The 24,666-nt window shown below is 45.8% G+C and overlaps 1 protein-coding gene across 7 annotated transcripts in view; it reads left to right on the forward strand.

Moving 5' to 3' along the window:
- The window catches only part of DYRK1A (dual specificity tyrosine phosphorylation regulated kinase 1A), a 143,381-nt gene extending 133,269 nt beyond the window's left edge, over positions 1-10,112 (forward strand). For all 7 annotated transcript variants that reach the window (XM_059164718.1, XM_059164717.1, XM_059164721.1 and 4 more), the window contains 3 exons: positions 2,180-2,486; positions 2,966-3,090; positions 6,782-10,112. In XM_059164718.1, the coding sequence (XP_059020701.1) occupies positions 2,180-2,486; positions 2,966-3,090; positions 6,782-7,402 (1,053 nt within the window). In that variant the 3' untranslated portion in view covers positions 7,403-10,112. The remainder of the gene's footprint in view (positions 1-2,179; positions 2,487-2,965; positions 3,091-6,781) is intronic.
- The last annotated feature ends 14,554 nt before the right edge of the window (positions 10,113-24,666 follow it).

The following is a 24,666-nucleotide window of genomic DNA, read 5'->3' on the forward strand; positions in this document are numbered from 1 at the left end:
CAAGTTTTGAATGAATATCCTCAGACTTTGTCTTTTCAGATATTTGTTCTGCTCAGTCTTATTCGCTACTTAAATGTACGTTACAGTGAATAACGTTATCTTAGAGGTCTCTGGTTAGTTCGTTCTGTGTTATTTTTTTAGATAATTTCTTTGCTCTGTCTTCTGATTGACTGATTTTTTTTTTCTTCTGCTGAGTCCTGTCTTATGTTAAAACCATTAAGTGAATTCTTTATTTCTGATACTGCATATTTTAGTTCTTATAGTTCCACTTTTTTTTTTTTTTTTTTTTTTTAAGATTTATTTATTTGAGAGAGTGAGAAAATACATTGTGGAGTAGAGGGAGAGAAAATCATAAGCAGACTCCATGCTGAGCGTGGAGCCCAACATGGGGCCTGAGATCATGACTTGAGCCAAAACCAAGAGTCACTCAGCGTTCAATGGACTGTCCCACGCAGGCACCCCTCTTTTCTGTTTGTTTGTTTTTTTTTAATGTAGTTTTCATTTCTTCTGAAATACCCTATCTATTCATACATGTCCTCCTTTTGAACTAAATTCTTTAATCTGCTTGTCATAATTATTGATAATGCCTATCTGTGAGTTCCCAGCATTTGGGTCATTTATTTATGTGGGTCTTCTTTCTATCTTTATCAATTCATTGTAGACCCATCTTGTTTAAATCTCTTGTCTCTCTTTTTTTAAATGTATGCCAGACTTTGTATTTAAGAACACTTGAGAGGGAAGTAAATCTTACTTCCTCCAGAAAGAGACCCACCTCTCATTCTGTCAGGCACTACAGTGGGACAGAGTCTGCTTCCTTTGTAGTTAAGCTGAGTCTGGGCTTCGCTTTGTCTGTTTGCTCAGCTTAGATTCTGTTCTCCACGGTGTTCATAGGTTCTGAGCCCTGTCTCCGGAGACCTGAGCGCTCTCTGTACATTATTGCCAGCAGCCCGCTCCTGTTTGTGCCTCACGCAGTCTCTGTCCATCCTGCTGCTCTGCCCCCAGCCTGGGAGTGCCCTGCGGGCTCCGCCTGGACTGTCGGCAGGCCCTCGCTCGGCCTGGGGTCCTCCTCCATCCCCACAAGTTGGTTCAGAGTTGGGCTGGATTCTTACCCAGATCTCTGGCATTTCGTAAGAAGCACCTTACGATGCTTCTTTCCCAAGAAGGGCTTTTCATTTTCTGGAATTTAGTTGATTCTGGTTTGTTTAGGCCGTGGCGTTATAACGGGTTTTTTAAAATGGAATGGTTTTGTGGCCTACCTTCCTGGCTTGTTCTTGCTTTTAGAATGAGAGCAATAGTCTCTTGCAAATTTCTACATTGTCACCAGAAGTAAAAATCTAGTGATAATATTCTGAATAAATTCAGTATTCATAGGATTTTTAAGGGTTATACTGTCATCTGTTTAAAAATTAGTTTTCAGAAAATATCAACACGTTAAGGTAATTTATTATTCAACATACTCTAAAGGGAGGCATAAATAATTTGTTTTTAATTTCTTTATCTAGTATGAGTAAGGGGCGCCTGGCTGGCTCAGTCGGTAGAGCCTGTGACTCTTGATCTTGGGATTGTGAGTTTAAGCCCCACACTGGGTGTACAGATAACTGTTAATAAATAAAATTTTTAAAAATTTGAGTAGGTAGGTTTAAACCAGTGTAATGTAGAGCCTACTTGGTGTGATTACCACAGCTTTGGAGAGCTGCCATTGTGAAAGGAAGTGCAGCCAGGGTTGGTGGGGCATCAGGCAAAAAAGAGGTTCAGGACCACGTGGCCGGAGCAGCAGTGGGCACAGCTCATTCACGTAAAGAACCAGAGAGTACAGTCTGTAGGCTCTGTGGGCTTCTGGTGTCTTAACTTGGTTTGGTTGGTTTTTAAAATCTCCAGAACTGTGAAAACCATGTGTGACTGAGGTTGTACACAAACACCTCTGAGCCCAGGCCATTGTTTGCTGAGTCCTGGGCTGCGGGATCTTTAATGTCATTTTTGATCTCAAAATTATTTTGAATTTCTCTACTATAAGTGCATCTGCGATAGTAATGTATGAAAAAATACAGAGGATCCTAACTACAAGCCTTCTTTTTAATAAGGGCTTCTTTATAATAGATTGAACTGTATTTGAAGTTATGTAGGCTTTTACATAACCATCAAATTTAGAGAAAGCCTTTTTTATCTTTCTTCTCTTTAGGAGTATAAACCACCAGGAACCCGTAAACTTCATAATATTCTCGGAGTAGAAACAGGAGGACCTGGTGGGCGTCGTGCTGGGGAATCGGGTCATACTGTAGCTGACTACTTGAAGTTCAAAGACCTCATTTTAAGGATGCTTGATTATGACCCCAAAACTCGAATTCAACCTTACTATGCCCTGCAGCACAGTTTTTTCAAGAAAACAGCTGACGAAGGCACCAATACAAGTAACAGTGTGTCCACCAGCCCCGCGATGGAGCAGTCACAGTCTTCGGGCACCACCTCTAGTACGTCTTCAAGCTCAGGTCAGTTCTCCGACCCTGGGTTAGGCTTGGGAGCTTTGACTGTTTTCTTTACAAAGTGGGGGTTATTGTAAAGTATCTTAAAAACTTGTTGATGGGATTGGGAGGAATGACTTGACCTAAATCTGTTCTTTGTAGTTAGTAAAAACAAATCCACCTGCCTCAAAGCTCCAGTACTTAATTATGCATAATAAATTCTGCATGGCAGTTGGAAACAAAACTCTTTATTAACCGAAATTTTTAATTGCTTTTTAAATAGAACTACTTTGTTCACATGCCTGAAATTTTCCCTGATGTAACCAAAACCAAAGTGGCTGATGTGGAAGAACTTAGAGAACTGGATAACTGTCTGATACGCTCTCAGACTAATAGAGCTTTTTGTGTGCGAAGCACTTTCAGTTTCAGTGTTTGAGTTCTAGAATGTATACTTGAGCAGAGTGAACTTGAGACTGACACATGCTGTGTTGTGTGTGATTCTGAAGGTGGATCGTCGGGGACGAGCAACAGTGGGAGAGCCAGGTCAGACCCAACGCACCAGCATCGGCACAGCGGCGGGCACTTCACAGCTGCCGTCCAGGCCATGGACTGTGAGACCCACAGTCCCCAGGTGAGCTCCCAGGCCGCTCCCACCGTCCCCCGCTGTGCCCTGGCCCAGCAGTGGCGGGGGCCAAGGGCCTCTCGGAGGGTTGTGTCGTACCCTCCGAAGGGTCATGGCAGCTTCCTCATTTGTAGGGGATTCTGATGTGTCTGTAACGAAAACACATCCGCAGCTTGCGCTCTCGTCCTTCGGAACCTGCCACCGTTTCTTGGGTGCCTCCCAGCCGCTGCTCCGTTTGTTTTCTTCTCGGGTGTGTCTCCCGCACCAGCGCAGCATGTGGAGCCTTACGCTGGTCCAGTTTTCATTTTACATCGAACACTGTCCCTTCAGGGGTTCGGTCGCACTCCCTGGCCCGTGATCTTGCTCGCGGCCCGACTGCTCCCCGTGCTCCGCCATCGCGGACAGTCCTTGATTCCCAGGCAGTTCGCGTTTGATTTTTACCTCCCTGTTGGTTTGGTTTTGGGGTTTGTTTTTTGGGGGTTTTTTTTTGTTGTTGTTGTTGTTGTTTTGTTTGTTCCTTTGTTTTTAAAATTTGTTAAAGAAGAAGCTGTAATTGATTAATTTTTATAAAAAAATGGGTGAAGCAGATGGTGGTAGTAAAATACTTACTAACTGCTCTTCGGGGTTCATTCCGAGCACCGCATTACATGTTTTATAGTGAGGCCCGTGTAGTGTTTGTTTGATGCCTGAAGCAAAACTGGGGTCGCGGTCGGCCACCCCGCATTGTGGCGGCGGGTCTGCTGCTGCTGCAGGAGCGACGCCCGCGGGCGGACAGGCAGCACCACCGTGTTCGTGTGGCGCGGCCTCTCTGGGCCGTTCTAACCGCGCCTCGTCAGCCCGTCTTCCCCGGTCTCTTCAGTCATTGTTCCAGTTGCTGCTTCTACTCTTCTTACAAACCGCTGAGCTGCCCTCCCGGACTTTGCTCCTCGCTGCCTGAGGAGAGGCTTCGGAGGAGGCGCACCTCACCCCGCCGGCGCGCTTGAGTGCGTCTCGCGCCTCTGCGTCTCGTCAGCGGCCGCGTCTTCCCTCCTGGCCCGGGCGGGCCCCGCCTTGAGCTCCTGCCTGCGCCGCCGCCGCCTCGCGGTTGACGTTGCCCTTTGCTCGGCCTCTGGCTCCCGGGGCGCCGCCTCTCCTCTTGGGCTTGATTCTCCTTCCTGTCAGCGGCTGATCCTCCCCACGTCCCTCCCAGCTGGAGCTAAATCTTTGCCCGGCCCGTGTCTGTCCGGCCCTGTGATTTTAGGGGGCGGGGGCGAGGGGAGCTCTGTGGTACCCCCGAAGAGTTCTTCAGTCCGCTCCGCTCGGGCTGCCTCCCGCCGTTCTGCAGCGTTCTGCAGCGTCGCCCGGGCCCACTGCCGAGGAGGCCATGGGCGCCCCGACGCTCGCCTCTCGCCGTCGGCCACCCACGCTGACAGGCTGGCTGCCGCCTGCCCTTTGAAGCACTGTCCTCCTTTTTCCTTGACAGGCCACCTCCACACACACACACACACACACACACACTCCGCGCGCGCGCGCTCCTCTGGGGCCTTTCCCTCCTTGTCTGCTCTTCGGGGTTCTCTATTGCCGCCCCCCCCCCCCTTGACTGCAGTGCTGTTCTCTTCTTTTTTCAATCTAAGATTTTATTCATTCATTTATTGGAGAGAGAGTGTTGGTGGGGGGATGGGCAGAGCAGGAGGGAGATGGACAAGCAGACCACATGCTGAGCCTGGAGCCTGATGGAGGCCTTGATCCCTTGACCCCGAGATCACCACCCAAGTGGAAACCAAGAGTCAGGCGCCTGGCCGAGTGAGCCCCCCAGCCCCCCCGGCCTCAGTGCGTCCTCAGGCAGGACACTCCTCCAGCTTCATTGCTCACCCAGGCCTCCGTCCTGAGCCCAGAGCCTTCATTTCCGTTGACCGTAACCGTCACTTCCAAAGTCTCCCCAACAGGACACTGCAGATGCGTCGTATAAACTGCCCTAGCGCCAATCCCAGCTCCCCAGCCATGTGGGTTCTTCACACGATGGCCCGGGATTCACCCATTTGTTCCAGCCACGCACCTGGGGGATAGGGAGCTGATTTTTGACTCGGCTATCCCTCATCCTGCAGTTGAGTCGGATAGTAAATTGAGCGGATTCTTAATATTCTAAATAGCTCTTACTCTCTTTACTTCACCCCATGGCTGGAGCCATCTCCCGCCTGTCTTACTAGAAAGAATTTTCTAACTGGTCCTGTGGCATCTGACTCCGTACGGCGTCAACACCATTCTCTTCTCCGCAGGCCTGTGAACGTCAGTAAAGCAGTGTGATGCGGCCTTTCCCTACTTTAAACCAGTGTTTGGTTTTCCTTTGCACTTGAAAGGAAATTTAGACTCTCAGGAAGAGGTCAGTGACTAGTATCGTCTGACCGCTTTCCAGGGCATTCCTTCTCTTTATTTGTTCTGGTCTTACTGAATTTTTTTCCATTTTTTGGAAGACACTGTGTTCTTTCGTGTTTCACACATGTCCTGTGCTCAGCCTGAACACTTTTCCTTTCTCTTTGCTGTAGTCACTACCATTTGTACTTCAGATCTTTGCCTAAATGTCAAATCTTTAGAACGACCTATCTTTCTTTTGCCCTCCAAATGCATGAAATCCCGCCCACACATCAACGTGGACCAGGAGTAACATGAGACTCTTGTGTACCTCCCACCTGTATTTCACAGGAGTCATTGTTTTGCCTTATCTGCCTTAAGCCTTTCTTTCTTTAACTTTTTGAATAGATGATGATACATCGTTAAAAAAAATAAGTAAATGTAAAAGGGCATTCAGTGAAGACTTCCCTGCCACGGCCTCTAGCCACCCAGTTTCTGAACTAGTGTTATCTGGTTTTTGTATCCTTTTTGGGATATTTTACACATATCCACATACAGATCTATATTCTTAATCTTTGTACACAAAGAGTAGCATGCAATGCACACTTTTCACATCTTGAGTGTTTTTTTCCCCAATATGTTTTACATGTATTTTTTAACCTATATTTGGAGCTCCTATATCAGTACATGGACAACTTTTTCTTCTTTCTTCTTTCTTTGTAGTCACACAGTACTCTACTGTTTAGATAGCCATAAGTCATTTCCCCAGGCCCCTGTTGATGGATAGTTAGTTAACTTTCAGTCCTTTTGACTATTACAGATGATGCTGGAGTGCTACACACCTATCACTCACACACATGCAGTGTGACTGTGATAGAACCCCCTAGATGTGGAATCACAGGTCAGAGAGTGACGTGATCTGTGATTTTGTGATTTTTTTTATACCTGCTTCCAGATTGCTCTCCATTTAGTTTTGCCCATATAGCCTTCCACTAAAAAGACGGAGAGAAGAAGGTTTGTAGAGGGAAAGTAAAGAATTCATTTTGAACCTGTCAAGAATATTCACTGTCTGGCCTTTGCCAGAAAAAGTTCGCTGATCCCTGGCATAAACAGTGCTCCCATGGAAAGAAAATAGCCAGTGAAATATATGAGCTTGTTTATGGCTATGGCTTGCTAAAATCGGCAGCTTTCACAGTATAATACCTTTTCACTCAAATATATTTGGAATTTTGCATTATATAACTAACACATTAAAAGTTTCAATATCCCCTTTCTCTAATTAGTGTAAATGCAAGTGTCATGGCTTTTGGTTGAAGATGAATTAAGGCTTGGACCGGTACTCTGAATAAACCCTTTAAAAATCTTCTTACAGGTGCGTCAGCAGTTTCCTGCTCCTCTTGGATGGTCAGGCACTGAAGCTCCTACACAGGTCACTGTTGAAACTCATCCCGTTCAAGAAACAACCTTTCATGTAGCCCCTCAACAGAATGCATTGCATCATCACCATGGAAACAGTTCCCATCACCATCACCACCACCACCACCACCACCACCACCATGGACAACAAGCCTTGGGTAACCGGACCAGGCCAAGGGTCTACAATTCTCCAACGAATAGCTCCTCTACCCAGGATTCTATGGAGGTTGGCCATAGTCACCACTCCATGACATCCCTGTCTTCCTCAACTACTTCTTCCTCTACATCTTCCTCCTCTACTGGTAATCAAGGCAATCAGGCCTACCAGAATCGCCCAGTGGCTGCTAATACCTTGGACTTTGGACAGAATGGAGCTATGGACGTTAATTTAACCGTCTACTCCAATCCCCGCCAAGAGACTGGCATAGCTGGACATCCAACATACCAATTTTCTGCTAATACAGGTCCTACACATTACATGACTGAAGGACATCTGACAATGAGGCAAGGGGCTGATAGAGAAGAGTCCCCCATGACAGGAGTTTGTGTGCAACAGAGTTCTGTAGCTAGCTCGTGACTAAATTGAAACTTGAGTTTGTTTCTTGTGTGTTTTTATAGAAGTGGTGTTTTTTTCCAAAAAACAAAGTGCAAAGCTGCTTGCATCAGAAGGAGATTAACACACTGAACCGCTACAAGAGGGCAAAGCTGACTTTTTTTTTTTTTTTTTTTTTAACTTGAAAAGATTGCAAAGGGACAATGAAGTTTTTAAAAGAGCCATGTCCAAACCCATCGTTATGGATAGCGCAGAGGTGTCCTCTTTTTGCCTCCCCCATTTTAACTTGCCACACCCCAGTCATAGTGGGGTTTTTTGTCTTTCTGTTCCACAAAAGTTAATGTTCAGATGTTGGTCTTGGTCATTTGCCAACTAATTTTAAAATAAAAAGGCACTGCACATAATTTGCATAAAGGGCCCCTTGAGGGTGTTTCTTTTTCCTTTTTGTTTTTTCCTCTTTTTTTTTTTTTCCTTCCCCTCATTTGTTTTGTTTTGGGTAGGGCGGGGGGTGGGAAATTTGGGTTTTTAAGTCCTCTAAACACACTTGGGCACAGAAATGCAGTACTGTAAGGAAGAGGGACCTCCAGCTTACACAAACATCACCTTCAGCTGTATGGAAGGGACGGTTGTATTGGAGCTTGTAAGGCACAGTAAGCATGCTAAGTGGCGGGGATCAGCACTCTCCTGTCTGAACCTACTGAGGAGCAAAGCAGCAATTACATGGGATCCTGTGGGTCTCCTGTTATAGAGGCCACAGTAAGATAGTAATGGAACATGACCGGTCTCCTAACCAAGGTGCACTGAGAAGCAATCAACGGGTCAGTTGTGGCCAGTCCTGGGGAGGTCTGAGTGGTGGTCTTTGGGATAACCTTTGGCCTTATGGATTTGGACTCGAAATTAGAAGAGCCTACCATTTCAGATGCAATCACTTTTGGACATGCTTTTGCAGACAGTCCTTAATGCTGAAAACACAGAGAATGGGTAATTCAAGAGGCCTTTCTTTTAAAATAGACTTTTGTGACCCACTAATTGTAAGGTATTGCAAGGTCACTTTGCGTGTGTCATATAGTTGACTTCCTTATTGGTTGAAGGTCACAGAAGTAGTGGTTTGCTTTGATGGAAATAGCTACAGCTGTGTCCCTTCCGCTTTTTACTTTTTTTTTCCTTTTTCTTTCTTTCTTTCTTTTTTTTTTTTTTTTTTCCTTTTTTTTTTGCTTTTTTCCTCGGCACGTGGTATCTCTACCATTTCTTCTGCACAAAGATGTCTTCTGTTCATCCTGAACATTTAAAAAAAAAAATGCAGAATTTTATGTGACTGCTTTTTTGCCTCACAATTATGCTGTGAATTTTACAAAAATTTATTTTCTTTTTTGATAATTTATTGTACCAAAGCTGTTTTTATAGCACATAGATGTCTGTAACCAATAATGTAGCAGTTCTGCACTTTGACACAAGGTGTAACTAGACCATTTTTAAATGTCAGTTGAAAATTATGGCTGTACTATTGCTTAAACAAAACTGGAACTGTCGTTGAATCCATAGCCAATACATCTACAGCAATCTGTGTACTGAGCATAATAGATTGACATCTAATTCAAGATTACAACATCTGTTACATTCTAAATGTGTTCAGGCTTCTGAAGGTAAAGGGACACTGGATCCAGAAGCTATGGAACCAGCAGTTGATTCTTGTATTCCTGATTAACCTACTTGTAAACTTGAAAGCAAGACCTCGATTGCACCAACAGGTCCAGAATACGAGCACGAGTAAAGCAGAACTCTCATGCATGACCTGAAGTGAACAGGCTGGTGTTTAACAGGTGCCTAGTTTTGAGATTATGCTGCCTTAATGTAACACAGTCTGGCAGTTGCTAAATTTGTGTTCCCATTTTAAATTGACCAATTTTAGGGTGTTATACTTTTGAGCGGTTGAATTGGGAGAATGAAGATAAGTAATTTATCTGTCCAGGATCAAAAGAAGCCTAGGAAAGAAGCAGTAATCTACCTCTGCCGATAACCCTGTTCAAAACAACTCAGCAGAACACCACATTACTTTTTATTGGTCAATTCCATGTGGCTGACTAGGTCAATTTTTTCTGAACAAAAGCAGGTTTTTATATGTAAACAGTGACAAAAGAAAGGCTTAAAACGATGTGAATGTGAATGGAAACTTGGAAATACCCGTTTTTATAATCCACAAATTTTTTTTTGTTGTTAATCAGGAAATCCATATTTTGTAATTAAATGTCAAGCCTGTGGATGATTTTTGAACTTGGTAGTTCATAAAGGTTTACAGTGAATAAAAGGATACCATCTTGAGTATAGCAATATCAAAAGGAATCAGTAGTTACTGCTGTTTAGGAATATAAGGGGAAGATACTCTTTGGGTCAGGTCATTTTTTTCTGTGCTGGTTGCCACATCTTAGCAAGCACCAAAAAAACAAAAGCAGTTTTTAAACCGCTACTTACATAAAGGAAATCATAAAATCCAATGCTTCTGCATACTGTGTTATGTTACAGTCCAGTTTTGTGTGCTTTACTACACGGTTTGGTTACAGGACTTCTGTGCATTGTAAAACATAAACAGCATGGAAAAGGTTAAATACCTGTGTGCAGATTGTAAGATCTGGTCCGGACTTGCTGTGTATATTGTAACGTTAAATGAAAAGAACCCCCCTTTGTATCATAGTCATGCGGTCTTATGTATGATAAACAGTTGAATAATTTGTCCTCAGACTCTTTACTATGCTTTTTTAAAATTAAGAAAAATGTAAACATAGTAAAAATCTTCCTATGCAATTAACCTGGTTCAAGTAATGGTCTGGTAGGTATATTGAGTGTAAATTCAGTCAGAGGTGTGACGAGGAAAATAGTATTTACGTTGACCTAGGTAGGCGTCCCAGATCTCGGGAGGTCAAGATTGGAGGGCTTGATTTTGATCGTTTTGATTTTAAGATGGATTCTCTTTGTGAGTGATTAACTATATTCAGTTTCTCTCTGATTCCAAGTGCTAATAGTTCGTAGTGTTCAGAATGGCTGTGAGGGTTCAGTGGTTTTCTCTTTGTGGCTTTGACCTGCTGGAAAGCAAGGTTCCTCCTTGCCCAGATCCGCGTATGGGGGCGAGTCAGGGACTTTGTTGTACAGAGTCTGAAACTCTTGCCACAGCACATACATGTCTGATCTAAAGTCTTCTCTTTTTATAAACTAATCTGTAAGTGTGTATTAAGGTACCTATCAAGAAGGCAAAAAAAACCCTTACTTAAAATTTTAATTCCGATTCTGTAGAATGCAGGTTGGTCCCACAGAGTTAGACTTCACATGTAAGAAAGAAAAACTTTGTTTTTTTCTTAGGCTATGAGCTTGCTTACTTAGGTAAGTGGCACATTTTGTTTGTATGGTGTCAGATTTCAAAAAACCCTAGGCTTATTTTGGTAAGTGTTAGAACTCTGCAAAAAAGTCATTATGGCTGTGGTCCTTCTAGAAGGAGCGCAGCCTGCGGAGTTTGCCCCCGCGCCCTCCTTTCCGGCTCCTGTGTTGTTCACTTCCTGGTAAAAATCAGTCCTACAATAGGGAAGTACAGAAACTACAAAGACGAGACAGCAAATGCCCGGTTTCTTCCAGGTCCCCCAGTTTCCTTTTGGCCTTTGCGTTGTTCAGTCTCAGAGTACAAGCTCAGTACTCATTTTTATATCCGTTCTTGTCATGGCGACCATGACTAATAGGCTGGCTTTCTGCCATATATAAAGATCATTTGAGATTTTAAGATTAAGGCTGGGGGTAACACTGACTTTGGTATATTGAGACCGTGTTTAGATTTCATAGAACGCTCCTTGGGATAGTGGGTAGCCCAGCACTGAGAAGCCTTCGGTGTCAGAGTAGAGCAGACGGTCTCATTTTCTTAATCTGGGATCTCTTTCCCTACACTTAATTTTCTAGAGTGAGAATACACATGGAGTCATTTTTAGGAGAAAGAACAAGAAAAAAAAAGCCTAAGAAAATAGCTTATTTTATTCTTCATTGTCCCTCTACTGATAGCAGCTCCCTGTCGGTGTGTCCACCAGAGTCGTCCTCGGGTCATCTGGCCTTCACCCTCTACTGATAGTTCTTACGTATTTAAACATAGTGTTCAAAGCACTAGGTATTTTTGAGCCAGACTCAGTGAGTAAGGTAAGTGGACCATCGGGGGAGGGGGGTGGGTGGTGTGTGTGTGTGTGCATGTGTGTGTGTGTGTGTGTGGCTGGCTGTTGTTATGGACACCCATGGTCCCAGGTTCGAGTTGCTTGAGCTGAGGAAGGACAAAGAACCCGGGATGTTCTTCATAACTTTTGGAGAGCACAAGTTATGTGTTATCATTAATTTTTTCCCAATTTTTTACCCTAATCATGTTCAAAGGACAAAAAGCTATTTCCCCAACAAAAACATTCAGATTTAAGCACACGCATGATAACCAGGTATGAGTATCCCGTGCTTTCCAAATGTTTGCCTTTGCTTTTGTAAGACAGACATTAGTAAGGTATCAGCTGCTTTTAAGAGTGAAAATCCTCTTGCAATTTCTTGCATTCAGTGAGAACAAGTGCCGATGTAAGTCTTGGGCCACTCGGGCTTATGGAAGCTTTCAGAAAATGCTCTATTTTTAGATAGCGGCAACCTGTACTGGATGCCGCAGGTTTCTGTATGCGGTCTCTTATGGTTGCCCGCCGTGAGAGTATGTCCTTTTATTAAAAATTTAGTGGGGTGTGTGAATTTCAGCTTTGGCCTGTCATGAATTGCCTGCCTTCCACAGTAGAACCTGGGAACACTGCTTCAGGGCAGCGCCGAGGCACAGACAAACCTTCCGCAGGCTTCCCTTTGCTTTCACCAGGCATGGCATGTCCAGGTTCACCTGGGTTCGGAGGAGTGGAGTGCCAGAGCAGGAATCATCCTAGCTAATAAAATGCATTTGTTAAATGGGGAGGTAAAATAACGGGAAAGTTGCTGGTGGAGGACGGAGGAAATGGGGGTGGGGCCTGGACATCCCGTTTTTAAGGCAGCTCTGCAGGGGCTCCTGCGTGATTCAGGGCAGGAAGATGCATGTGGCTCATCTTGAGTCTGAACACAAGCTTTGTATAGTTTATTTATTTGAAGTTTTTATACACAGATGTTAACATATAATTGAACAAGGTAAAATACATAAGTGAACAATTGAAATTCACAACTTATACTGTATTCATTATAAAATGTTACAAACAAGCCCCCCAAGAGAGGCAGAAATTACCAGCTGTAAGTATATAAAACTTGTACAATTTGTGTCTTTTGTCATCTTCCCTTTTCGAAGTGGGTTGATGTGGCATCTTGGTAGCTCTCAGAGGTCCCCTGAGAACGACAGGTGCTGAGCTTCCCAATAGCGGGCCTGGAACCTGGTCCTCAGTGTCTCAGCCTCTCAAACAGTGGAGGGCTTCTCAGGGCACTGGTCTGAGCGAGCAAACGTCTGGCAAGGCTCTGTGATGCAGCGACTGTGGTTTTCCGCTCTAGAATTGGGGTCTAATCCTGGGCCAGTCCCTTTACTGGGAATAACTTTTATCCACTAGAAGGGACTCAAGGCAGGTGTCAGTGAGCTGACCAACAGATCTTAGTACAATATGGGGAGCACTCCGTCAATACAGTCTGTGACTAAATGTAGAGCCTGAGTCTGCAGCATGAATGAATCTGCGTTTTCTGTATGAATCCAGCGGACGCCGTGGGAAACAAGGTGAGTACAGTGTTTTCTGTGAATGATTAAACGGGATTATTTTTCAGTTTGCAGTTTGTAACAGGATGCGAACTTTACTACTTAAAATTGCTACTTCCATCTATTTTAGAATTTTGAGGTCTGTTTTGTAGTTTGCTTTGATACAACGTATGATAATTTAAATGTTTTATAAAGGATGACTTAAGTAGAATTTTTCTCTGCAATTGAAAGGAGGCTGTTCGGAGGAGTAACCATGGGACGGCACTGTGGTTGACCTGGCCCTCCCGAGTCCCAGTAGCCCGGTAATATTGGGGCAGCTTTCAGAATGTACTTGGTTATAATCCACACTTCGAAAGCATTAAGGAGCTAGCAGCTGCTGTGTTTTGCTTTTTAATTTACTTTGCTGCTCTGTTGCTGCTACGCTGCTATGTATGCCAGCCCAGGGGCCCTCGGCCTGATCTCTTTTCCATTCCCAGGGGATCCTCCCTCCCTTGGAGCGAACAGGACAAATTTCGTAGGGCTTTTTTTGGCCCGTTCATCTGCGTTAGAATATACAGGACTGACATTCCCTCACGGGGACATGTGCATTACATGGGCCGTGGCTTTGGAAAAAAGATGAAAATGATCTAATAAAGGATCTAAGTGTTCCCCTGAGGTAGATAAAAATTCTTTTGGGAGGTGCCGTCAGTACCTCCCACCCCCCAGCACGCACCTGCAATTCAGGTAACAGCCTTCCACTCGTGAGTCCAACCCGGCTGCCTCCGAGCCTCCGGGCAGCTCTCCCGCTTCGGCCTGCCCCGTCCGCCCGAGCTGCCCTGGGCACGGCCGGTGTGCGGGCCCGGCCGCAGGAGTCCCGCACAGGCCGCGCGCCCCTGGGGTCCCTTTGGGCCCGGCCCAGTCTCCTCCTCCGGTCTGGTCTCGGAGCTTCGCTGTTTGCAGGCTGCTTACACGGCGCTCGTTGCTCCTAGGTCTTCCCCCTCGGGCCGGCGGCCTTCGCAGAGACCGGCTTTCCGGAAGGCGCCTCCCGCCCATCGTGCAGTGGCCGAGGAGATTCAAGCCGGAGGCCTTCCTGTGTGGATACTTGCCACCGACCGGCCTCCCCAGCCCAGCCCTGCTGACGCGAGCTCTGCTTCCTTCGCTCTGGGGCCCAGCGGCGACTGGGTACAAGGAGCAAGGCCGGGCGCTCCTTTGCTTGTGGGGTAAAGACCATGAACTTGAAATATCTACCCTACTTCCTGCAGAAGAAGTGGTTAATCCTGGACGCAGTTTAAACATGGAAAAGCCCTACTCTGAAGAGAAAGAACATTGCGGGGGATCTTGGGGCTGCTGATTGATATAAGGACTACGGAAGACGAGAATGCCTGCCCCGTGCCAGGCGCTTAGCTGTGTCCTAGGACTGACGCCAGCCTGTTTATCACCGTTTGGTTTTGGGGGTAGGGGCAGGTAGTTGGTGAATAACCCCAAATAAGCCCAGTGTATTCTGGTGTGGGGACGGATAGGAGTTTTCCTGAGGAACTGAGGCTTAAGTGCTGGTGGGAATGTTCTAGAATCTAGAAGAAGGCAACAACATGTTCAAAGCCTGGTGTAACGAGAAACCAGAAGGCCTTGTCAATGTAAGTTTTTAAGTGGTTAGGGTTTACTTATTTGGAGGAAGAGTTGATTGATCTTAGGGATTGATTGGATAGACTGAGAAGTGGTGCAGAGGACCCGGGCTTCTTCCAGCTTTCAGCCTGGGCAACTTTGCAGATGGTCCTGTGCTGATTGTGCAACCAGGGGCCCTCGGGCAGGAGCAGGTGTGCCAGCTGCCTGTGCATTCAGATACAGGACGTGGAGTGTGGAGGGCTTAAGGGCATCTAAGTGAAGAAGGTCCAGTGGGTAATTGCCTAGAAGGAAATGGGTTGAAGGTAGGGAAGTCGGGCCTGGGGCTGATAGGCTTGGGAGCTTCTCAGGCAGGTAATGGTGATAAGGTGATGGATAGGGGGCTAAAAGCAGAGCCTGGGCACCTCAACACGAGCAGCCTATCTGTTCCCTAAATTAACCCCATCATGGCTTCCTTGACCCTCGGTGTCTCTCGGAGGGTAGAGATATCCACTCTGGGTGGTCTGGGTCTGGCAACATCAGCCTCAGAATCTCAGGTCCCGCCCATATTCAGAATCTGCATCTGAACAAGGCCTGGGCAGTGCATAGGTGTGATCAAGTTTGAGAAGCACTGGTCAGCATCACCCTTTACATTTGAGAAAACCTAAGAGGTTAAGCAACTTGAGTTCAAGAGTCCACAACTGGTCAGCGACTGGCCTCTAATGCAGCCTGCTTTCAGCTCTCTATGCTGACCCTGACTTTCGAGATCACCTAGCACAACTGACAGCTGGATGGACCCCTAGACGCAGAGTTGTGGGGGAGACTAATTTCAAAGAATATAGATTTTCAGCTTAGGGGCTCAAGTGTGCTTAGTTATTTAAGAATGACTGCATTGTTGTCCTGTTGAGCCACTGTGGTGCCTAAAAAGTTTTTATTTTTATTTATTTTTTTTTAAGAGTTTTTATTTTGACAGGCTTTTCGTGAATTTGGAAGTGAGCTGATCTCTCTGATTTTTTTTTTTTTTTTTTTTTTTTCATTTCACTGGGCAACTAAAATAGCTTCCAGGAGGCTCTGACGAATCCAGCAGAGACCGTGTTGCTTCCTCTTCCTCTCCCTTCTCCCCTCCCCTTTTCTCTAGGTCATTTTCTTCCCTTCTAGTTTACAAGGTTCAAGAATTCCTACCCCAACAGCAGCTGCAGGGATGTTGTGATGAAACGCTGGGTAGCACTTTGCAGCAACTGATTATCGCGTGTGGCATTCAGTCCCCCTCGTCTTCTCCTGTTGTCCCCCCAACTCCATGCCCCATAGTTACTCTCCATCCAGATGCACTGTAGTTAGACACTTTCCATGTGAGAGAGGGCCCCGGGGCCATAGCACTGGACCAAGAGGTTGGGAGGCCCTCTAGGACTTGGAACAAAGGTAAAAATAGGGACAGAATGGAAGAGAAATAGATGCATTGTGTTCTAGTGATTGCCTGGAAGCTTCACTTGTCTCCCTGAAACCTCTCAGCTTGCTTTCACGCTGCTGTTACCTGCAGTTGTTTGTTAGCAGCAGCAAACCCTGGGCACATCCTTCCACAGTGATGGGCCCTTTAGGGGCCATCTAGAGCTCTAGAAGGGCAGGGCTGACTGACCCCTGCTTCATAGATGGAATTGTCATAGATGACATATCATTGTCATTGTCCATTGTCATAGATGACATATCAACAAATCACAGCCACTCATCTGTGTGTGTGTGCGCGCGTGCGTGCTTCTGCGTGTGTGACCCATCCAGCCAAGAATGGTTTGTACACTTCAAATAGTTGAAAAACATCACAGGACACCTGGGTGGCTCAGTCAGTTAAGCATCTGACTCTTGATTTCAGCTCTGGTCATGATCTCAGGTCCATGAGATTGAGCATGTCCAGCTCTGTGCTGGGCATGAAGCCTGCTTATGATTCTCTCTCTCCCTTTCCTTCTGCCCTCTGCCCGCCCCCACAAATAAATATAAATAAATAAGGTTGAAAAACATCAAATGAATATTTTATGATGTGAAAATTTTATGAAATTTAAATTTCCGTATCTATAAATGAAGTGTGTATTGGAATACCATCACATTCTTTAAAATTTGCACATTGTTCTGTGGTTGCTTTTGGGCTACAATGGCAGAGTTGAATAGGTGCCACAGAGAGCTGTGTGGCACGTCGTTCTGCTGCGTGGTGGACCACAGATGGCTGCAACTCTGTCATAGTTCAGCAGCATCTGAGTGCCACACGTATGACTGTGCCTCTGTGTCGTACTCTTTATTGCCCGTGTCCACCCATCACGTCAACACAAGAAAGGAGGACAGGAGATTTCGGGTCTCTCTGTGCTTCTCCAGCGTGGTGGGGGGTGGATTATTTCGTCATCAAATTAGGTGGTAGCATGCAGTGATGTCACAGCTGTCATAGAGTACCATCGATGTTGGCCTTCTCCATCTAAACCTGCACTGGAATATTCCTAACAAGAAAGCGATGGCCAGAAAAATTAGAAAATTTAAAATTGAATATCTAATCACAGAATTTCTTCACACAAATAAAGGAAAATGTTGCTACAAGCAAAGTAGGTTTCTGATGGGCTTCTCTGTTAGCCGAACACGGAAACCACTGTCCTGGGGTGATTTCATGAAGTCAAGTGTGATGAAGCAGCTGTAGAAATCTGCCCAGAGAAAGTCAGTTTGTTTAGGACTGTCAGCCTCTCACTGACAGCTGCTGCTCCAGGTGCTGAGGGGATTATGAGCAACATCAAGTGTCCATTAACAAACCAAGCAAGTGATTTTGAGTGGTTGTCCCTGACTGTTGTTACAAGAGTTGACCCATGTCATGTGCGTGGTTCAGACATTTGATGAGTCTGTGCCAAGCCAGGAGCTACTGACGACTTCAGCTGTCAACACTCTGCGGAAGAACCACGGGCAGAAGTGCTTTCAAAGTTGAGAGAAGGGATTCAGTACAACCTGAAGTGGAAACCGCTAGGATGTGTCACAGTTGATGTTGGAAAAAATACGTGTGAAATAGAAAAGGCTTACTAGGCCAAACACACAGAGCTTGTAATAACATCAGGTGTTAGAGCCTATGGCTATTTACTGCATCATTTAAGTCAACAGGTATTTTGTGGAAAAACATTTGACTCATGTTACTGAGCCAATATTTTCAACAGTGAACTCTGTTTGCTGCTGTGGACTGAACCATCAACAGGTCCATGAATTTTTTTCATCAGCAACAGTAGCTGAATATCCTGACGTGGTCTATCCCACAGCAGTTCAGTGGTGTAGTCCGTGGTCAAGTTTAATTTCAATTTTTGAGCTTTGGACCAAGACTGAACTTTTTCTGAGTGAGAAGAACTGCCCTCAAACTCCAAAAGGCTTTGGAAATTCATTTTGACTGAGACTTCATTTCTCAATGAATTCTATCTAAAATCACCAGGCAAAACAAGGTTTATATGTGGAATTCCTACTGTGGTAGACTCATTTCAACAGGAACTAGTGTTGGAATCACAACTATCGGTAGACTGCATCATTACACGTCTGGTGTTGGGAAGATAACACAAGAACCAAGAGTTCCATTCTCACCCATGTTTGCAGCAGATGTGGTATCTGGGCTCAAACTGCAGTTCAAGAAGTGTTTTATAGCCCTTGAGGCAAATCCCAAAGAACTCTCTGTATTGCCACATCCACTCAACGTCAATGGAGGATCTCCCACCCAACCTTCAGTTGGGATTAACCTGTTACGAGGCAAACTTTCTTAGAAAAATCTAATCAAACTCCATAAATGCCTTTCAAGTGGTAAACAAGCTCATCTGAAAATCCTGTGCTTATGGCTTGATACCAGTCTTGTGAAGTATCTATCCCCGTGAAGACTTTTTCAAAGACGAAATCTGCAAAACCTTACTATAGATCAGCATTAACAGAAACGCGGGCAATTGATTTGGACAACAGGCAACTCTAGCTTTAACCTCAATTCAGTGAAATGTTGTCACCCCCCAAATTAAGTTTATTCTCAGGGCACCTGGATGGTGCAGTTGGTTGAGTGTCTGACTCTTGATTTCAGGTCACGTCATGCTCTCAGGGTCGTGGGAATGCGCCCCGAGTCGTGCTCTGCGCTCAGCATGGAGCTTCCTCGAGGATTCTCTCCCACGCTCCCTTTGTCCCCACCCCTGGACTTGTTTGCTTTCTCTCTCATTAGTAGACCTGTATTTTTTTTTAATTTACCTAGTTATTATTATATTTGAATTTCACCAATTAAAGTTTTTTCTTTTATGATACAAATCCACAGTATCCTAGATTGTTGCCTCTTGGCCAAGAAAACCAAAACATTTTAGACCTGGCCTCTTAAGAAAAAATCCACCTATGCCTTCAAAAGATGTAGCAAAAGAGGAGTAGGTAGGTTTGGCTTCCCACATCAGTACCCCTAAAAGACAAAGTTTGGGGCAGGGATCCAGGATCCTTTGGCTCTGCTACTCTTTGGCTCTGCTACTGAACCAGGTAGAGGATGGCCCCTTTGTGCCCTGGTCTGTTGGTTCCTAAGCCTTCTTCCATGCAGAGAACCACCCACTGGACAGTCGCAAGGAGTGATGGCACAGAGGCTAGTTGGTGCCTCAAGGTTTGGTTGCTGAAGCTGTCTGCCCTCGGATTCCTGGTCGCTCTTCATCAGCTTGCCTGCGCAAAGGCAAAAGGGGCATTTCTTTTCTCCTGATACCAACCAATTCCCTGATCCTCTCCAAACACCAACTGGGTGTCCCGACAATTCAGTTTGGTTCTGACACTATCTCCCTGGACTGGCCAGCTTTAGATTAGCTCCCATGATCTCCTCGGGCTCAATAATTTGCTAGAACAGTTCACAGAACTCAATAAAGTATTTCTGTGTACTGGTTATTATGTAAGATCCGAATGACAGATGAAGAAGTACATACATAGGGTGAGGTCGAAAGGGTCCCGAGTACAGCAATTTCCATCCCGTGGAGCTGGGGGACGTCACTGCACATGGATGTGTTCACCAACTCAGAGGGTCCAAGTCCCGCCATTTGGGTGGTTTTATGGAGGTGTCACTACATAGGCATGGTCAATTTTAACTCCATTTCCAGCCCTTCTCCCTTCTCTGGAGGTTAGGGGGTGAGCTGAAAGTTCCAGGCTTCTAATCAAAGCTTGGTCTAAAGCTGCCCAGGGTTCACCAAGGGTCATCCCCTTAGAACGAGAGACACTCCTATCATGCCAGAAACTACCAGGGATTGAGGAGTTTTGTGTCAGCGACCAGGGACAGAGACCAAACATCTTCCTATGACCCCACAGCAGTCCTTACTTAGAAGCAGCAGTAGCTCTGGGCTCATTGCCTCTAATGCACAGAGCCCGGTGGGGTGGATGCATCCTGTTCTCATCTTCGCTTCCCAGTGGAGGAAACTGAAGTCCCACGGAGAGATAACTTGCCAGAGTGTCCATGATCTCCCAACCCCCGGTGGGCCGACTACAGAAACTGCTCTTGGCCCCTCTACCCAACTCCTTTACAGGGACTGCTCAAAACTCCATGGGAGGCACTTCTCTCTTCCCAGCACAAAGTAAGTGTTGAGCAAAGAGGGTTTGGAGTCAGGAAGACCCTGTTCTGAATCATGGACCTGTCCTATACGAGTTATATGTCATTAAGCAAGTTGCTTAGCCTCCCTGAGCACTAAAATGGGGACAGTAACACCACCTTGGAGCATACTTAGTGTGGGCTGTGAGCACGTCACACCCGGGGTGAGGACTGACAGGGTGGTGGGGAAGCCGAGGTGCTCTGTGTGTTCACCCAGGCCCGCAGCCGGTGTATGTTGGCCCTTGCTAAGCCCCCTGCTGATCTCCCCTGGGACAGGAATGATGGGGGGCCCCAAACCGTGAGACTGTCCGGCATTGGGAGTGAGCCTGTCCAGCGTTGGCAGTGAGTTCCCAGCCAGTGTTGCAGGCAAGATCAGAGGCAAGAGGAGGGTGAGTCTGGAACCGTAAAAACGGCTGAATTGCCAGGCAATCTGGAAAGCCAAGGTGGCATCACTGCTATTAGAATATGTAGAAACCCCTTTCCTGGGGCGGGCAGCAGTCCACAGGGGCATTCTCCGTTGGTAGGCAGCATGCCAGCCCTGGGGCAGCGCTTTGTCCACATCTCAGCCCGGCCTGTTGTCATGGTGGCTCCCACGATCCAGTGTCCTTACCAGCCAGTCGGGGCTGAGCACCGCATTTCTCCCCAGCTCTGGGGCTTCAGGCCAGTACTCAACCTCTCTGGGTCTCTGCCTCTTCATCTTTTTTTAAGATTTTATTGACAGACAGAGATCACAAGTGGGCAGAGAGGCAGGCAGAGAGAGAGTTCAGGGAAGCAAGCTCCCCGCTGAGCAGAGAGCCCGATGTAGGGCTCGATCCCAGGACCCTGGGATCATGACCTGAGCTGAAGGCTGAGGCTTTAACCCACTGAGCCAGCCAGGCGCCTCTGCCTCCTCATCTTTAAAATGGATGACCCTATTACCCAGCCCATGGGTTCTTAGGGGAGGGATCACATGAGCGAATACACCTGAAGCTCTCACAACGGTGTATGGCGTCAGTTGTCAGTTCTGGCCACCCGGGAGGTAAGGACTGGTCCCTGAGCCCTGGTAACTGGCCCAAGGACACAGAGCTATTAGCTATGGAGTCAGAAATCCTCCTTGGGTTCAAACCTAGTTTTGTCGACCGAGCGAGTTTACTCGCCATTACCCTCAACTGCCTTCAAGCCGAGCCCCCACCCACTCCAGGCCTGTCTCCCAGCTGCCCTGCCCCCCCCCATTCTTCCCCGATAGCATTCTCCCATATAAGTCTTGCCCTCTTCTATTTAAAACCTTACCTCTGTCACTGCCAGAATATAATAGAAGGTTCTGGAAAATTCTTTTGAGACCTGACACTCACCTCCACCCCCCACACACAGGCTCCTGAGTTCCAAACTCACGAGCCTCTCAAATGTGCCGCTTCAGCCTTTGCCCCCAGGCTCGACCTTCTGTGAGGCGCTTCTGGTGCTCACAGTGTCCCTCCTTCCAGGACCTGTGATCCTCTGTTCCGTGGTACCTGAGTGTGCCCCAGGCGGCCGTGTGCCCGTGTCAGAGTGGACAGTGGCATCTGCCTTTCCTCCTCCCAGGAGAGGCTTCTCCACTTCTCCCTCCAGTGCTGGGGGAAAGTCGGTATAAGATGCCCATGTTTGTTCCAAGCAGATCCCAGTGAGGGGGCAGGCACCGCATTGCCTTCTGCTTACTTAAGTCCCCTCGAGTCTAGAACCGTTTGTTCTCTATATTTGGGGCAATAGAAAAATTCTCCTCACTCTAATATTTTTTCATGGTTTCATTTTTTACATTTTAATCTTTGATCTGGGGGCACCCAGTTGAGCATCTGCCTTCGGCTCAGGTCATGATCCTGGGATCCTGGGATCGTGTCCCGAATTGGGCTCCCTGCCCAGTGGGAAGTCTGCTTCTCCCTGTGCACCCTGCCGCCAGCTCGTGTGCATGCGTGCGCGCGCGCTCTCTCTCTCTTTCTGACAAATAAAATCTTAAAGGAAATCTTTGATCTGTTTGGAATTTATGCTGTTGTATGTCATGAGGCACAGATTCAATTGTCTGTTTTCCCAAGTGGCTACCTGGGTGTTCCCCCACCATGCATTAAAAAGCCCATCTCTCCCCTTTTGTTAACGATCCCACATTTATCGTCTGTCACCCAGCATCGCACGGTCACTTGGGTCTTCCAGACGCTGGTTGGTCAGGCCCTCCGCAGCCACAGCCCTGCTGTCTGAGTATGAGGCTGGGTGGTGCTGTGCCATCCGCAGGCCCCCTCTGTCCCCTGCAGGTTGTCCTGGTCGCCCTTCCTTGTTGATTTCCTCCAAATGAATTTTTGAATGAATATGCCTAATTTCAGTAGAAAAGTCTGTAAGTTATGAACTGACTTGAGAACTGACTTTTTAAAAAAGATTTTATTTATTTGATAGACCACAGGAGCACAAGCAGGGGGAGGGGCAGGCAGAGAGAGAAGCAGACTCCCCACTGAGCAGGGAGCCTGACTTGGGACTCGATCCCAGGACCTTGGACCATGACCTGAGCTGAAGGCAGACGCTTAACCGACTGAGCCACCCAGGTGCCCTGAGAACAGACTTCTTTTGATGTTGAGTCATCATTGTATCCAGGAACGTGGTATGGACCTCTTTTAATTTGTGAAACCCTCTTCTGTGTCTTTCAAGAGTGTTTTAAAGTTCTTCTTCTAAAAGCCCTCCGTAACGTTTGTCCTTTCCACACTGAGATGATTTTGCTTTTTTGTTTCTGCCGTCAGTGGGGTTTTTCTCTTCCGTGTATCTTCTAGCTGGTTGTTCTATGAACATATGAAGACTATTGGTTTCTAGGTTAATTTTAGATCCTGCTCTCTAAGTTCTCTCACTGTTTTTAGAGGCTTGTTCATGGAATCTTTTGTATTTTTCCAGAATGCAGTGATATTACCCGCAGACAGGTATATTTTATACTTTCTTCCCTGTACTTATCTTTTTGACATTGTCCTTTGTCCAAGGACACTGGCAATTACAGAAGTGAGAGAGTGCATGTCTTTCTTCTTCCTGACTTCCCTGAGAATGCCTCCAGCGCTAGTCCTCCGAGAAGGGAATGCCCCGTCTTCATCTGGGAACCCTTCTTCCCGTAAACTTTGTCATCAGTCCTGCTGTACGAGTCGTCTTTTGATGAGTGTTTGCACAATGTATATTTTGTCATCCTTTTATATTTAGCCTTTTTATATCCTTATTTTTTTGGTGTGCCTTTGCCAAACAGTGTAGAGTGTATCTCATGGATGTATTTTTATCTAGTCTGAAAGTCTTTTTTAACTGGACCTTCTGTCCACTCAGATTTAATATAAGTACTGATGTATATGGATCTATCTATTATTGGGGGTTGTACTCTACATCTGTTTTCCCCCCCTAGTTATTTTCATTCCTATGGCATTTTCTTCTTTTGGATTGATTGTACATTTCTCAATTCTATTTTCAATTTTATTTTTCATTTCAATTTTCCAATTCTCCCATTAGTCTATAAGGTGTACAACGTTCTACTCTATTTTTAGTGCTTACTATAGAGATTAAACAGTGTGACATTTATTTATCAAAGACTAATGGTATTTCAGCACATTTACCCTTTTCCCAGACAATGCATAGGTTTCAGAATACTTTAAACTGTGAATGTTCCTCAATTTATGTGCTGTTACCATATTTTAATTCCATATAACTTTAACCCACCATAGATTATGATCACTCTTCATACAGTCAGCCCATAATAGGGCTCACCCAAATTCAGATTTCCTCTCTTTCGTACTCATTTCTTCCTGCACATCTGAGCTTTTAATTAGAAATATTTTCATTTTGCTCGAAGACCACCTTCTAGTTTCTTTTTTACTGCAGTCTGTTGGTAGTACATTTTTTGCTTTTTGATACTTGAAAACCATTTTTACCTTCATTCTTGAAAGATATTATTTTTAACTTTACTTTTTAAATAATTTCAGGGTGGGCGCCTGGGTGGCTCAGTGGGTTAAGCCGCTGCCTTCGGCTCAGGTCATGATCTCAGGGTCCTGGGATTGAGTCCCGCATCGGGCTCTCTGCTCAGCAGGGAGCCTGCTTCCTTCTCTCTCTCTCTGCCTGCCTCTCAGTGTACTTGTGATTTCTCTCTGTCAAATAAATAAATAAAATCTTTAAAATAAATAAATAATTTCAGGGTTTTTTAAAAGTTACAAAAGTAAGGTGGTGAGATCCCAGATACTTGTCACCCAGTGTCCTCTGAAGTGAACATGTTCTATAACCCCTAATACAATCATGAAACCGGGAAACTAGATAACACTATGATTCACTAACTTACAGACCTCTTTAAACTTCACCAGGTTTCTGGATGAGGTCCCAGCCAGGGCCACACACTGCACTGTTTTTTTCCCATGCCCCTAGTCTCCTGCTCAGACATTTCCTTGGTCGTTTTTTCTTCTTCTTCTTTTCTCC

The sequence above is a fragment of the Mustela lutreola genome, chromosome 2, assembly GCF_030435805.1.
Source record: "Mustela lutreola isolate mMusLut2 chromosome 2, mMusLut2.pri, whole genome shotgun sequence".
Classification (NCBI taxonomy): domain Eukaryota; kingdom Metazoa; phylum Chordata; class Mammalia; order Carnivora; family Mustelidae; genus Mustela; species Mustela lutreola.